Below are 17,033 nucleotides of genomic sequence, written 5' to 3' on the forward strand. Positions count from 1 at the left end.
TTTGACTGTTTTCTTTACCCTTAAAGGAGGTATTAAAAATCACTTGATTTCGAGAAAAACAAACAAAATTATCCTTCAATAATTAATTTAAAAAATATTTAGTTTGCCTTCAAAAATAATGATTATACTTTTTTTACAAAATAATTTTTCTACTAATTCATCAATATCTCATGTTAAGCAAAAATTTATTTTTTTTAATTAATATTAAAATGCATTAGATTTTATTAAGAGCAATAAACAGTGAAAACATAAAAATAAATATAAAAAATGATAGATAAAATTATATTTTGAATCTTACTAAAATTTTATTATTTAATTATATTTTTACAAATATATGATAAATACCATAAGCAAATTTGCCTTTGAAAAAAATATTTTAAATATGTTTTTGTTGTTAAATTTATCTATTTTGTAATTTTATAGATTTTTGGGAGATTAGAACAGCGAAAAATCTAATAATAAAACAGATTAAAATGAGCTATATAAAGGATTTTAATTTTTTAGCCATTTACTTAAATGAATAAAGATATTTTGAGAAATGTGCTTAATTTTAGTGTTTTTATGCTAGTATTTCATACATTTTCATCTAAAATTTGGAAAATTACTAGGTTTTATTATAGCTTAGCGAATTCATGTCTACAAAAATAGATAACAATACTTATTTTTTAACTACTTTTAATACCTATTCATAAGGAATTATATAATATATTAAAAACAGAAGAAAACATTTTATTAAAGCTATAATATTCCAGCCAAGCTATATTTTGAAAAAGCATCTACAAAAATAATTTTTTCTTTTTATTTTATGAGGAGATAAAAACTAACATTTTAATAAATCTTGATGAATATGATGGATAGAGTTTTGAAAGTTTCTTGCCTTATTAATTTTTTAAAAGGACTTTATCGAAATTTAAACAGCAAGTATTTTAGTTAAAAAATTACTAAACTAATATTTTTGAAGGAAATGATAATCGTTTTAAACTTTTTATATTGGTTATATGTATATCTTACTATATTAGCTTTATTTAAGTGTAAGACACATAACTTACTTTTCAAGCTAATCGTTATCTCTCTATCAGAAAAATTGACCTTTAATTCATGTAAAAATGATGTAAATTTCTTAATTAAAAGAAAGGGAAATATAAAATTTGAAATATAATTAGTAATGTTTGTCAAGAATTCAAAAATATTATAATAAAAATTGGGTTGAAAGCAATATGTCAAACAAAATTTATTATTTAACAAATTATTAATTAAAAAAGTCCATACAGTAGTTTTTTTTAAATAAAAGAAGAAGAAGGAAATTCAATTAGTGAATTAAACAAATAGATGGGGAGGAGAAAAAGCATTTAGATTATAAAAAAAATAATGATAAAGTAATAGATCCAGCCCTTGATTAAAGAATACAAAGGTTGCGATATACTTTCGTATATATATAAATCAAATTAAATAATTATATTTTAGAAAGTTAAAAAGAAAGTTAAGAAGAATAGTGGGTAATTAATCTATTTAAAACTCATAAAAAAGATAACATTAATAATTTAAAGGAAACAAGCAAAAGAAGAAAAATAGAAAAAAATTATTAAAAAAAATCAAAACAAAACAAAAATTTGTTTGTCTCGAGGCAAAAAATCAATAAAATCCTCAATTACATACCCTGTGAGCAGAAAATAAAAAGACATTGAATTTATTAATTAATAATTAATTATTTGTCTATAATCATTAAGTGATAACAATCTTGACTATTATTTATTATTACCCAAAAAAATATAATTAATTCACAAAGAAAAAAAAAAATGATCAACTTACCACAGACTGAATAACTCGTTAATGCTCTTGTTAAGCAGAATAACGAACAAAATAACTATGACTCTGTCAAGTCAGGATGGAAGAACTTTTCCTTCTGCCCTGAGAAACTTTCCTACAATGACATAAGAGTCACCATGAGAAAGGATTTCAATCACTAATCGAATTCCTGTTATAAATGGTTCAGAAATCTAATCATTCCAAAGATAAATATTATTTTGAAGAGTAACACAGAATCAATCACAACTGGTTCTCAATACGAAGAAAAGTTTGAAAATATATATGCAATATTTTCATGCTATAAGTACCATGAAAATGCTTCCTTTAATGTTCAACAAGTACCAATGAAGGGTTAAGTAGCTTAGCCTTTTGTCTTAAATCAAAAGCAAAAAGCTAAAAAGAAATTTAACTAACTTAAATTACTATCTGCAAACTCAAAGAATCTCTAATTTTCTCAAAGTCATATTTAGAATAGAGTAATTATTATTATAAATTTTTAAATCCTATAACTTTCAACATTGTTGGTTTAAAAAGTAAATGCAAAAAAGTTAACAGAAACACCTTTATTTCTATTGCTAGGTGTGAATTGACTTTTTTTGCTAATTATTTTTGCAAAAAATTATGCTTGCTTGAAATTTTATTACATTTTTTTTATTAAATTAAATAGAAAATATATTACTGTTTATGTATCACTGTTTGCAAAATGTAAGGTAATTAAGTTACCCAAGAACTAATGACTGCGCTTCTCATGCCCATCCTAGTAGAAAATCGCAAGAAATCACTTTAAAATAGAGTAATTTTTACATTTTTTTACATAAATTAGTTCTTATTTTTTAAATTCGCTGCTTTTGTAAAAGTAAATATGCGCTCTCCATTTTGATTTAAATAGAATAAATCTCAGTAATTTTTATTTATAAAATCAATCACACTGCTTATGAATGAATAATTATTTTTAAAATAAAATTTTAACATTTCAAGTTAATAATCAACCATTATACATATTAATTAATAGACAAACAAATATATGAAATTTATGGAATTCTTACCAATAGAATTCTAAAGACCATTAATTCTTCCTCTATAAGAGAACAAAGATGACAATGTATTTAAGTACTGCATTGAAAACCACTTGAAAAATGAAGCTTAACGTATTTCCTAATATTAAAATGATGAGGTTTCCAAATATTCTTCTGATAGCCTTCCTCTTGAATCTCCATTCAATAAGTAACTATTACCTCTTAGCTATTTATTTATTACACTTAAATTAATGACGTAGTACAAATGTTGCTTTATTAATTTATTTTTTTTTTTGAAGAAAAAGAATCAATAACATTTATTAATAATCAAGCTTCGGAGCATTCTATCTCAAGGAGGGACGTAACTCTTCCGGAGACGAATAAATTGTATTCTCTTCTGAAGAAGAGTCTAAAAATAAAAAGTTCTTACTTAAAGCAATTAACAATGGAGACAGTTAAATGATGGAAGAAGAAGATTTGGAAAAAGATGTCATCCTTTCTGATGATCTAATAAGCGCTCTAATCTATTTATCGTCAAAGACAATTAGACACAAAGTAAAATTAATATATTTTTAATAAAAATATAGTATAAATTTTTTTATTTTTTTTATTAGATTTATCATCCCTTCTTTTTGAGCAATCGTTTTTCATAAGCATTTGATCTGAAAATTAAATCAGATTTGGTTTAAAGTGGTGAAAAATAAGAAGCCTTAGTCAAAATACAAAAAATATTGCTTGATAGTGTTTTTTTCCCTAAATCCCATTTTAGATAATCTGACGATCTAACCTTTAAAAATCAGCCTCTTTGCTTGTTGATTAAGCCTATTTTCAAAAAGTAATCAGTAGATTCTATCTTCTACCACAAAATTACTTCCTAGGTAAATATGAAAATTATCAAAAATATTTTATTAAAATTTTAAACTTTTAATCAAATTAGATTGCTAATTATTTAGAATGCATTTAGACTAATGATGGCTTGTTTGTTGGATTTGAAGAGTAAATCCCTAATATTAATGAATACTAGTCTATCAACTTTGAAGTAATTCTATTAAATATAAAGTGATTGAAAAGATTATCAATAAATAAAATTTAATATAAAAAAGCACATGGAATACAAGTATTGCTATGATGAACTAACCAGAATACCCATGAAAATTTAATAGAATAAGGAAATCGGAAGCATAAAAAATTCCTGCCAACATTATGAAATAAAAATTTCTCCTACTTAAAAAGAAGGATTAAAGGGCTTAGAAGAAAATGGCATAAATATCTATAGAACAATCGTTGACTGTCACATTAATGATGAAGGAAAAAGAAAACATTTGAAAAAAGTGAAATTGTTAGGCTGTTTCTCCTCTGATGATGAAAAGTAAATTTATTTTAAAAATTGTTAAATTGTTTTGAAATTACTCAATGAAAAACTTTTAGATGAAATATACAAATGAATAAACAAACTGCTTTGCGTATTTCGTCGATATTTAACAAATTTTTAGATATAAATTTTTATAATAATTTAAATTAACATACTAATAAAAATAATAGCCTCATAAAAATATAAGAATATAATAATTTTTTAACAAACAACTTCAACTAATCAAATAATATTAATGATAATATTAATAATAACAATAATAGCATCAACTCTAGTTCCACCAACTAAAATAGTATAACTAATAAACCTAAAAAATATAACTAAAAATGTTCAGTCGATTTAGATTTGAATGGTAAAATTTCTTTTACAATTTGATTATTTTATTAAAGATTTATTTGATTTTTTAGTAGTCAAGCTTTTACTTATCTAAATTTATTGGATAATTTAAGAAAACGCCAACAAATTTGATATTATGAGTTTTGACTTTCTTAATTCCCTTAACATCTCCATTTGAACCATGGAAAAAACAAATGATTTTGATGGATATAATAATTATTATTATCAACAATTTTCCATTTATTTTTTTTCAAGAAGTCACTATTTTGATTTATTAAATAAATAAATTTCTTACTAACTTACTTACTTACCTACTTACCTACTTACCTACCTAACTTCCTACTTATAAATTATCTTATTCTTAATTCATTATTTATTTTCGATAACTAAGAGATGATTTTTATTATTTTTAATTGGTTTATTGATTTATTGATCGACAGATTCGTGGTTTATATGGACTTCTAGCCTTCTTAATATCGATTTTTAAGCTAGCTATAGAGCATACAAGCTTTGAAACTTTCCTTAAAAGAAAATAAATAAAGAATCATCTCTAATTATATTAATTAATCTTTAAATTTCTTTCAATTAATAAAGTGTTATTTTTAAAAATAAAATTTGGTACTTGAAACAAAAATAATAATTATGAAAAAATTTTTCTGCAAATACAATTAAATTCAAAAATAAGTTATTTATTCTAAAATTTTCCTATTTTTTAAAAGATTAAGAAATCCCCAACTAAAATTTATTATAAATCAACTAAAAAATATAATTATCAAAAAATCAACTTTAATTTTAACAATCAACTTCATCTTCTAATCAGCAACTTTAACCAAAATCAACTTTGCTTTCAAGCACTTCAAATAGCCCAAACAACAAAAATAAAAATAACTTTGAAACTTTTAACTCACCTCAAATTGAGATAAGCTAAATAGAAAACAACATTGAAATTCCCTCTGAATAAGCTAACAGAGAGGAAAATAAAACACAAAGCAATTAGTAAACCCAAATCGAAGTCCCAAATTAAAATGAATCAAATACTAATTAACCAACCCAGCTATTACAACAATAATAACCTTAATAAGTAAATTAATAGAATCAAGTATTTCCTAATAATTAAATGAATGGAAATGCTACTACTAATAATAATAATCAATAATAAAATTAAAATTACTTTAACTACTAATCTCCCTTTGGTTTCTAATATAACCCCTTTCAATTCATGTAATAATACAATTAAGGTATGTACCCTTACATGCAAAATATGTAAAATGGATTCTTCTAATATCCTCAAATGAATTTTAATCCTTACTAAAATAGTAATATTAATAATAACAATTAGATGGCCGTTTAATAATAATAATAATAATAATAATAATAATAATAATAACAACAACAACAACCTTAATAGACGTAACCTTAAAATCAACAAAACTAACCTGTTGGTTATTTAACTATTCCTGTGTTTTTCAATAATAATAATAGCAGTAACAATAACAATAACAGTAATGATAATACAACCAATGTAGCTTAACAAAATGTCTAACAATAAATTTAAATTTGATGGAGATTAACATAAACAAAATTAATTTAATTATTTATTTATTTTATAAAAATTAATATAAATTATTATAACTAAAATTTGACGCAAATAGTATTATTTATTAACCTATATATATACGTATTATCATTTCTTCTTCTTTTTACTTTTCTCAATACAAAATGAGGAGTTAAACAGTTATTTAAATGTTTATTACTTTTTTTCATATGCGTTTAAATTAAATGAAATAACTATCTAACTATATAAGTTTTTCTAATTTTTTAAAATAACTCCTCAATTTTACAAATTTATCTTAATTTATTTTGGAGAAAACTTAATTTTTAAATACACAAATAATTTTGTTGAAAAATCCTTTTAAAATGCAATTTCTCAGTTAATTGCATAAGTAGGACTATATACTTTTTATTCTTATTAAATTTATTACTTGAAGTTATACAGTAAAAATAAATAGCCATACTAGCTAATAAAACATTTACGAACATATTATTTCTTTTTTACCTTTTAATTCTAAAACAAATAAATTTGAGTTTAAGTTGTATTTGTTTCCATATTTTGTTGTTTTTACTTTGATAAAGTAATCTTTATCATTTTTTTGGAACAAATAATATTTTTTTATTGATAATTTAAAACTATCCCAAAGTATAATACATTTATTTTATACATAAATTACTTATCTAACTGATACATTATTTTAGCAAGTGTTTATTTATTTATTTTATATGTTATATCATAAATATTATAACCGTTTAATCAATATAATTAATTGATTTCATGTTTTTTAATTATTTAAATAAATGATCAAATTTTATATTTTAATGATATTTTTAAACCCAAGTTACTCTTACTATTCCTTGCGTAATTCAATTAATTTCATGTTAGTTTAATTAACAGTTATCGTTTAAAGCTTATTTTTATGTAATATAAGGTACATTTTAAATTTTTATTTCATTTTTTAGCAAAAAAATAAAAATAATGATAACTGAAAATAATTTAAGAAATCTTAGCCACTTTATGTATTGTTAACTATTGAATTAATTAACCAGTACAACCTTGTTTAATTTAAATGTTTAAGATTTAGACAAACTACATTTCATTCAATTTGTAGAAAGTAAAAAATATAATTTAGTAACTTATTTTATTTAAAATTCATTTATTTAATATAAAAAATTGGAATTATAAATATTTCAATCATTTATGAAATTAAAAAATTTTTTTTATTAGATTCTTATTGTATTAAATAAGATTGATTGAGAAAATTAAATAAAAACAAATAAATTTTGAATTTCACAAAAAATGATTTAAATATTTATTACTATTTTGTTTTAAAATAATTTTACTAAACATTTGGTTTTTCTAAGACTTTTATATTTTGAAACTTTTCTTTATTATAACTATAAATATATTTTATTATTTTAATTTTTTAATATTTTTGGAATAAGAATACTGTAGATCCTTGTATTAAAACTTTTTTATTTAATTCCTATTTTATGAAAATTTAAAAATTTAGAAAGGAAAATGGAATATTTTTAGAATTTTAAAAATACCTTATTTTATTAAAACTATGGTATTTTTATAAATAAAGTAAATAAATAAATCAAAATAAAATTTTAAATGATACTTCTATAAATAAAAATAAACCAATATATTTATAAAATTTAATTAATAGTTTATAAAATTTGTTATATGCTTTTGAATAAACTTGTTTATTTATATTCATTAAATAGTTGATGTATATAGTAAATTCCAATCATTTAAGATTGATGATCCAAATTATTCTGATAGAGAAATAAGAATCTTATTCCTAGCCAAGATAGTTTGGATTTGGTTTTTGACTTCTATAAAGTAAAGCATAAATGAAGAATAGCAAGCATTCCATGCCTCACTTTTTACTTTAATATGATGCATATTTATACATGAAGCAACGATTCCATGAGTAATGTAAAATAGACTTGTATTTAAAGCAGACATGTTTTACATAATATTAAGTTTTAAACTACATAAATGATTCATATTTTATAAAGCTTCAGGAAAAGCTTCGAAGGGATTAGCTAAACTATTTACAATTTATGCACTCATAGAATTTCTTTTATACAATTAAGGAGGAAAGCTAATAATTGAAAGAGAAGAGGGGTTGTTTTAATGGCTAATTAAAATCTTATCTTAAGGTTTTTCCAAAGCATTATAGTTTTATGAGATCACTGCACCAGAAGGAGCTTTTAAAATAGCATTAAGCGAAGTGTTTGATGCACCTTTTTAATGACCTGGGACAACTAATACTTAATTAGATTATTCTGTTTCGGGTTGGGGATTTTGTTTTTCATTTTAAATTATTGCATTGTTCGATTATAACAATTATTATTATTAATAATTATTAATTTATTGTTAAGGATTAATTACTTAAGACTATGATTTTTCTAACATATTTTAGCTGAAATCTAATGTAAGGTCAACTATTTTAGTTAGCTTTTTCATTCTTAAGAATAGAGCACTGCACATTTAGGGAGTAATAAAAGTTTTTTTTAGAATTAGTGTTAATTTTTTGAGCTAACATTTTGTTGGTAATATAAGAGAAAAATTTTATGGTTAAATTGATTGTAAAGAATTCTTGCTCAAATCTAATTCTAATAATGTTAATTCAGTCATTTCAGAAATAATATTAAATAGCTTTTAGAAAGCGTTTTCTTCTATTGAATTTGATTCTAAATCCAGGATTAATTACTTTAAGCTACTTGTTAAAGTTTAAAGACTATTTGATAAACTTTGAAGTCCGGGACTTGCTAATTGGTTATTAGAAAGACTAAGGTTTAAAATTTCTAGTTTAGGTTATTAAAAATAATAAGAGGTAGAAATATTAGCTCCTCCAATTAAATCTATGGTACATTTACTTAATTAAAGTGAATATTATTTTAAGTTCAGAATTTTATTAAAGTTTTCTATCCCTTGTAAGGTGTTCAGGTAGACATTCTTAGATAAATCTAGCTTTATCGTTTCTAAATTTTAGCATTTGGATATACTGATAAAAAGATTAAAAAGAGCTTAATCTGAAATTAAGAGCTGTTCGCTTAAAGAAATACTTAGATTTTTAAGAGTTTTGGTTATAAATAATAAATTTGTAGCTATATTTGTAATTCCTAAATCAGCCAAATCACTTTTCTGAAAATTAAGTGTAAGATCTTCCAAATTCACCATGTTTTAAAAATAATTATTGCTTATACTTATAGATTAATTAAGATTAAGATTGTTTTTTAAGTTAAGATTTAATATTTTTAAATTAGAAGCTACTCCATTTAGACTGTTGAGTAAATACGAAAAGTTGTCAGATTTATCAAGCATGCAATTTCTAAAACTCAGACTTAATTTAGTTAAATTTGATTTATTGTTTAAACACTAACTAAATTATTATAAGCCTAGAACTCCAAGTATATTGAAAGATAAACAAATTTTTAAAGTTTATAATTAATTCATTTAAGAGATTGCCTTACTAATAGGAGCTAGCATGTTTTCAGGATGAGAAGCAAATTGATTTATATGTCCATGAGCAGGAGAATGTGCACTTAGTGCAATACTATGCTATTTAATTAATGCGTTTATTTGTTATTATTAATTAATTATTATATTATTATGAGGACTCTATAGCTGTTGTGGGAGTATTGAACCTGTGATGTTTGAGTTTGTAATTGCAGCAGGAATATCCTTGAAATTATTCAAATTTTAATCATTTTCTAGCTCATTATTTTCAATTTCTTTGTCTTGATAGTCTTACTCAATCAGCAATGGAGACTATATATTGCCAATTTGAGGTTATGTTTAGTTTTGAAAAGAAATAGATTATCCTGAATTTGGTAAAATTTTTTTATTTTAAATAGCTGCTAGATTTTAATTGTGAATAAGCATGTTTTCACTTTCTTCAGGATAACTTTGCAAGCCTATTTTATAGCAGAATAATTTGAGATAGACTAATTTCTTTAAATTTTTCAGCGACTCTCCAAGTAACATAATGCCTTGATTTTCAAGCTGATTTTCAAACAAACACAGTTCCAGTTCAGTTAGTTCACTCAGATATTGAATGCTTTGAAACAAGTTCATTATCTATCTTAATTAGAGATATATATAATTAAAATTCAAGGTGAGCTTTCTTAAGCATAGGAGACTACTTAGATTAAAATCAACAAAATCTCTATCAATCAGATCATAATAATTTTTTTCACAGTTGATTTCTAACTCAATACAGTCTTTTAAGTACATGATGGAATCAGAAACTTGTTTAAAATTCTTTAACTCACTATTCGATTGTATATTTAGCCTTAAATATTTAAGCTTTTCTCTCTATTTAGGTATCTTATCAAGGAGCAGTTGAAGTTGCTCTTCAACTAAATTTGTCTTACATAAATTTAAATAAATCGATCCCAACTAAGGATTATTAACGAATAAAAATGGATTATTCTTCTAAGTTTATTTCTTTTTACTTTCAGCCTTTTCTTCTTCTATCCTTTTCATGCTCGATTGTTTACTGGAAAACTTAACAACATTAGTTATTTATTTATTTTGTTTCGGTTAAATCAAAGAAAAAGATGCAGTCTTCTAATAACTCCCAATATTTTAGTCAGATTATTATTACTATTGTAATTCGATTTTCGAATTGCTAAAGCTAGTAACATCTTTTTCTTCAAAGTTGTTAGGTAAGGTATTGGCTGTTCCATATAATCCCTTAATCTTTGTTTGAGTTTCCTTTGATGAGTTTTCCTCCTCCTCTTCTATTAAATGAGGGCCAGGAAGAAGTGCAGGATTTAATAATTTATCCTCATTAGCATTTTTAGGAGATTACAAAGGTTCATTTTGCTGAAATTAATTAAGCTCTCCAATCAAGTTATTAAAAAATTCAGTTTTTCTTTATTCCTAATTGGGTCTATCTTATTTTTTAAAATCTCGAATAGAAATTTAATTAACTTTTTTCTTTAAATTATTCAAACTAATATCAAGTTTAATTTGAGTTAAATTTAGCAGATTAGACAGTAGCTCAGTTACTAGAAATCCTTCATATTCTATATAGCACTTACTGAAATAAAGGCTTAAACTAGACAGATAAGAAAGACATGAAATGCATTCTATTAGGTTGATATAACCATAATTGCTAATATAATTATTTGATAGGTTTAAATAGAGATGTTAGAGCATATACAACCTAGAAAATCCAAACGCTAATTATATTGCTTCTTCTTTTGTAACGAAATTATTTTCTAAATCTAAGTGAAGTGTAATAAGTGAATTTTGTTAATTGACTAGAAGCTATCTTAATTACTTGTAGTTACTGCTTAGATAGTTGCTACTTAATTCTAATTTTAAGTTTACAAATTCGAACTAAGAAAAAAAAGTTGAAAAGTAATGCAAAAAATCTTTATCAAGCAAATTTTCTTTCATCACCAAAGAAAGACTGTCCATCATTTTGCATGTACTTGATATTGCCAGACATATATCATTAGCTTACAAAGAAGTTATCTGGCTTTGATTACTTTTTATTTCTAATTACTTTATCTCAAACATCTTCCTAATTTCCTCATTCACAGTTCTCCAAAGAGTTTCATCTTTGCCCTCTATCTCTAATTTTAGTTCTTGAGGTTTAAACTTTTTTAGCTCTTCTACTAACTCCTTTATTGATTTTAAAATAAATTAAAATACTTTCTTCTAAAAAGTAAGTGAATTAATTTAGTATTTTACAAGCTGATTATTCTTATCTATTTTGATTTTGATTTCTTCAACCATCTTTGTAAACAAATAGTCGTTATCTTATTCTTTAATATTCTCTATCAAAAGGTAAAATTTCTTGTAGAAATCGATACTCAAATTTTATTCTGTGTAAACCTGCATTTACTAAATGAGTTTAAAGCTTTTCTGGTGATTCTATTTCAAAATAGAGGCTAATTTTGAAAGAAAAAATAACATTAAATCAATTTATCAATTATAACAAAAGTAAATATTTTATTTGATATTAAAAATATAATAAATTATTTATTAAATTTTAATTAATTAATTAATTCTTACTTTCATTAGAATGAAAAACTTTTTTTAAAATGAGCATAACCAGTTAAAGTATATTGTAAAGTTCTTGTTGCACTGGTAAAGGATTATCATATAATGCAATACTTTCATACGAAGCCCACTTATAGTCATTTTCTACTTTATAAACATGATCAACATCAATATTAACTTGCAATTTTTTGCCTCTCAAAAACTCTAATCCTTAAATTAAATCTCCAATAAGCTTTATAAACTCGTCATCAGTGTATTGCATGTTTTTAATCTCCATAATTCTTAACTCTTGTCTCAAAGTAGTTTGAATATTTTCAATAATATAAACTTTTTAAAATACGGATTTTGATTCTTCCCAGCTATAAATGTCAAATATTTTGATAATATTCTTGTTTGGTTCAATTGTCAATAATTTTTCATCTCTAGGAAGATATGAGTCAATGAAATTTCCAGGATTCAAAATATAATTCTCAAACTTTACAGCTAAAATTTTCCCATCTATATTTTCTTCTTCTTCTCCTCCCTTTTTAACTTTAGAATTCGGTTGAAAATCGTTTGATTTTCCTCTTTTTCTGATCACCTTTTAATTCTTTTTTATCCTATAAAGCTTGTATTTATCAGAAGACTCAATGAGTTCAGCCTATTCCATATCAAATTCAAGTTCAAATATTTCTTTTGTCTTTGGACCTAACTCATCTATTTTGGTGCAAACAGCTCCTCCCATTTTTAAAATGTAAAAAACTTAAAATGGATCAGTTATATAAAAATTAAATATTTATGTAAATATACACTATTATCAAAACTGTATTTTATTAATTATAACAAGTCTTTTTTACTATCAAACTATAAAATTATCTAAAGCTTTACATAATATTTTAATAAAAATCTAATTCTACTAAATTAATAATGTATATTCCACTTACAATTTTAAAAACCATTTAAAAATAAAAATGCTTTTTATAAAATCTTTTTATTTAAAAATCATTCTTTTCAATTTTTTTCTTCAAAAAAATTAGTTGATAAAATTGAAATTGAAAAATAGTTTTTTTATTCTTATTTTAAATGATGATTTATTTGTTTGTACAATATGAATAAGAGTAAAAAAAAAAAACAAGAATGAAAAAAAAATATTTGTAAGATTCAAAAAAATAAATAAGAAATTAATAAAGAAGGTCTTTTGAAAATATTAAAAATTTCATAATTTAGTCTTTAGTACTCTTTCATAGTAATTGATTAGAAAAAATTCTCAAACTTTTATATAAACTTCATAATCGATCAAAAAAAATTATTAATTATTTTTTATGTTATTTTCAAAACAAAAAAGTTTTTTCTCCTAATTAATTGCTTTTTCAAACTTATCCTTCACTATAATCATCTGACATATATTTCCACATATCGTCTCCAACAACTTTGTTGTTTTGATTTTAGTTATTATATTTATTGTTTTACTAAGGTCTTCTATCAGTACTCCTTCTTCTACTGTAATCTTAAGATATTTCATGACTTTATGATAACTCTCCTTAGCTTAAGGTTGATTTATTAGGAGGATAGTATTCATTTTAAACTTTTATATTGCTAATTGACTTCCTTCCTGGAACAGAAACCTGGCCTTCACTTTTAGAATTATCTTAACTCTAAAATATTGAGTCTGCATAAGATCTATTGCTTTTTGTATCTATTTAGCTCATACTTATACTACTTTAGTTTACTACTGTTTCTGTATCACTTAATTAATATTCTCTGTAGTACTCATTTAAATTTATTTTCTTATCATCTATTTCTTAATCAATTTTTTAGTTATTTCCCATATTATTATTATACTGCATAGCATTTGGCATAGGAGGTGGAGCCATCCAAGTAGCTGGCATCATCATTCCAGGATAAATTGGTTAAGGCATGTTAACACCTCCCATCATCATCATTTATTATTGCTATTATTATAACTAAAATGGATTTAAAGTCATTCCAAAAGGCTATTGCTGCATTTATCTATTAAAGTTTTGGGTAGGAATTTAACCTCCTCCATATTAACTAAACTAATTATTTTATGGATATTATACTGGAGGTTTTTTAGATATATTTTAAACTCCAGCTTCCATGCTATCATCCTCTAGACTACCCTCTGAGACCTCTTCAAAATCAAGGCCTATAAAATTATATGAAAAATTTATTTTTAAAATAATTCATAAAAAATAAATTTACCATGTTTTTTCTTGTTTTAATTAAGATTTTATGCTTTATTTACAGCTTAGTTTACAGAAGCTAGTGTTGAATTTATAACATTTAAAAAATTCATTGCTAAATCTTAAGATTATTATTAAATATTAAAATTTTGTGTATAATCCTAAAAGTTTCCTTGCAAACTTAGTCTTCCTACTTATGATTACTAGTTCTAATTTTACTACTATTGCTGTTACTATTGCTATTATTATTACTGCTAAAATTACTACTGAGAGTTATTTTAGTTTATTTAATTGATAAATGAAGAATTTTTTAAGGGAGACACTTAACCTTGTTTTTTATATTAAAAATATTAATTAAATTAAGAATAAAATGATAAAATTTTTTACTGTCGTTCTTATCTTTTTTGATTATTAAATCACTAAGTTTTCTTCTGGCGTTTTAATCATTTGAATTATTTTAATTAAAGTCATTTTAATTATTTTGAAGAAGATTACCAAAAATTTATTCTTTATTTTCTTAAAGGACTTGTAAAAATATATCTTTTAATGAATCTTTATCAAGTGGTTATTGTAAAAATTAATTTTTAGCTAAGGAAATTTAAATTTATTCATCTTACTCTTCTTATTAATCTTGTGATGGTACCTACTTTTTTTAAAAGGTCAACTAGTTATCTCTGTAAGGGTTAATAAGATTTTGAGTAATCTTTTCGTCCATTTGTATTTTAAGATATCTCTCATAATCTTCTTCTACTTCTTCATATTCTTAAAGCTCTTAATCCATATCTTTGTCAACTAAAGATTTCATTTGTATGCTTTTATTTTTTTAGTGAGATCCTTATAATTTATTTTGAATTCCACCGGATTGTTTACGCTTAATTTCATTCATTGAAGAAACATTAGATTTTGGATAAAAAACTTAGCTTTAAGGCTACTATTATTGTTAAGGAGCAGTGATTTTAGCATAAGGAGCAGGTTTAGAAAACGAAGGAATATCAGCTAATGAGCTCCTTTAATTTTAATGATCCTATTATTGCTATTTATTTACGAGTAAGGTGTCATATTGAACCTTATAAGATTAATTTAGTTTCTCGTATTTTACTTCTCTTGGGCAAGGAACAGGCTCGGATTTTAATGTTTCTAAATTTTTTGGTTTAAGAGTTTGGTTTTTTGCATAATTTGTAATTGGATCAGGATCTTACCTTGCCATATCAATGTAATTTTGCTATTACTCTCTTTATTTAATTCTAAGATTAGGGTTTTTCATAGGCTTAGATGGGTCTAATCCTAGTCTTAATTTAATATCATCTAAAACACTAGGCATCTTATATGAAAGTTCATTTATTTCTGCTTAAGTTAAACTTATTTTTGGGATGTGTACACTGTGAATTGATAACTCTTACTAATACTCTCTCCATAATTATTCATAGTCAGACTAAAGCTCATTCAACGATTCATTATATAATTCATAATCAAATTCTCCTCCAAGCTATTATTTAAAAAAATTCGATTGGCTTATTTCAGTAGAAATAAATAATTAATTACCTTATTATTTACTATTTAGCGAGAAGAAACAAAATCGATATTTTCAACTTGAGCTTAAATATTTTCTTAAATTGGAATAAGTATTTCTTATTACTTAGGTAGTCTGTTAAGTTTTTCCTATCTTTCTTCTAATTCAAATTCAGCTTTCTGAGCATCTCTCTGCAATTCTAAAATTTGGTTTTTTAAATTATTAATTGTTTTAGTGTATAAATCAATGTTGAAATTTGTCATATTTGCAAAAGCGTTCATGTTTTCAGGAAGAAATCCATTTAAATTTTATGATGTTATCTCTAATTTATTTTTCAAAGAAGAATTAGCTTTTTAAAAATCCTATAAATTTTAATTCAGTTGAGGATTTTATTGAAAGTTTCCAGCAGCTGCAGGAGATTTATCCATTTAAAACGATATTTCCTTCTAGCTTTTCTTAGTCTATTCATAAATCATCTTTATCTCTTGAATTTATTCATTAATTGGTGCTAATAACTTCTGCAATTCCTTCTTATTTTACTCTATCAATTCATTTTTTCTTGATAAGCATCAAAGCAAAAAAAAAATTTAAATTTTCAAACTCATAATGATAAAATAAATCTTACTATTTAGACAATTTATCTTCATTCTAAATCTAATGCATAAGCACCTGTAATTACTTTTAATTTTCGTTTAAAATTTCATTTTATTCCTTTAAAATTTGAGCTTGAGAGTTTAGCATTCCTATCGATACTTATTCTAAATTTACATATCAAACAAAATAAATGAAAACAGTCTTTAAAAAATTAGAAAATTACTTTTATTTAAATTGCTTAATTCATTCTCCATTTATTTGAGGAATTAATCAACTTTTTGATCAGGAATTTAATTATAAATTTGCTAAAATTAAGAAGGGTTTGTAGCATTTTATTAGATTTACTGCTAATTCAATTACGCTTACTAAATTTAATTTGTGTTTTATTAATTCTAAGAATTCTACTATGAGGAAGAGCGTGCAGGTTTATTTATGCTAGCTTACTAAATTTATCTTTTTTAAGTTTACCCTGCATTTGCATACAATTTACTTTTAAGCTTCTCTTCTTTTTAGGAAGGCTAAAAAGTTTTAACTACAACTGTTGAATTACTTTGAGACATTGCAACAAATATTATATTTACAAATTAATACTAATTACTTAGTTGAATTTAATTCAAATTTTAGTAATAAG

General features: G+C 23.4%; 3 protein-coding genes across 3 annotated transcripts; 1 reads left to right on the forward strand and 2 right to left on the reverse strand. All coding sequences in view use genetic code 6, as the record gives it.

Moving 5' to 3' along the window:
- Positions 1 to 1,796: 1,796 nt before the first annotated feature.
- Positions 1,797 to 6,091, forward strand: TTHERM_00375090 (hypothetical protein; the record flags this gene model as incomplete). Its single annotated transcript, XM_001009637.3, has 9 exons — positions 1,797 to 2,282; positions 2,474 to 2,599; positions 2,819 to 3,030; positions 3,155 to 3,377; positions 3,437 to 3,700; positions 3,760 to 3,861; positions 3,926 to 4,191; positions 4,365 to 4,546; positions 5,250 to 6,091. 9 exons carry the CDS (start codon positions 1,797 to 1,799, stop codon positions 6,089 to 6,091), a joined length of 2,703 nt encoding a protein of 900 aa, XP_001009637.3.
- A 1,710-nt stretch (positions 6,092 to 7,801) lies between these two features.
- On the reverse strand, positions 7,802 to 12,839 carry TTHERM_00375070 (hypothetical protein; the record flags this gene model as incomplete). Its single annotated transcript, XM_001009635.2, has 3 exons — positions 7,802 to 11,734; positions 11,804 to 12,003; positions 12,128 to 12,839. The coding sequence occupies 3 exons, from the start codon at positions 12,837 to 12,839 to the stop codon at positions 7,802 to 7,804; spliced, it is 4,845 nt and encodes a 1,614-aa protein (XP_001009635.2).
- Positions 12,840 to 13,464: 625 nt separating this feature from the next.
- On the reverse strand, positions 13,465 to 17,007 carry TTHERM_000375059 (hypothetical protein; the record flags this gene model as incomplete). Its single annotated transcript, XM_012795987.1, has 6 exons — positions 16,626 to 17,007; positions 16,434 to 16,566; positions 15,841 to 16,366; positions 14,686 to 15,784; positions 14,318 to 14,626; positions 13,465 to 14,261 (listed from the first exon to the last, which is right to left on the reverse strand). Exons 1-6 carry the CDS (start codon positions 16,960 to 16,962, stop codon positions 13,465 to 13,467), a joined length of 3,201 nt encoding a protein of 1,066 aa, XP_012651441.1. The 5' UTR covers positions 16,963 to 17,007.
- Positions 17,008 to 17,033: the final 26 nt, after the last annotated feature.

The sequence above is a fragment of the Tetrahymena thermophila genome, assembly GCF_000189635.1.
Source record: "Tetrahymena thermophila SB210 genomic scaffold scf_8254777, whole genome shotgun sequence".
NCBI lineage: Eukaryota > Ciliophora > Oligohymenophorea > Hymenostomatida > Tetrahymenidae > Tetrahymena > Tetrahymena thermophila.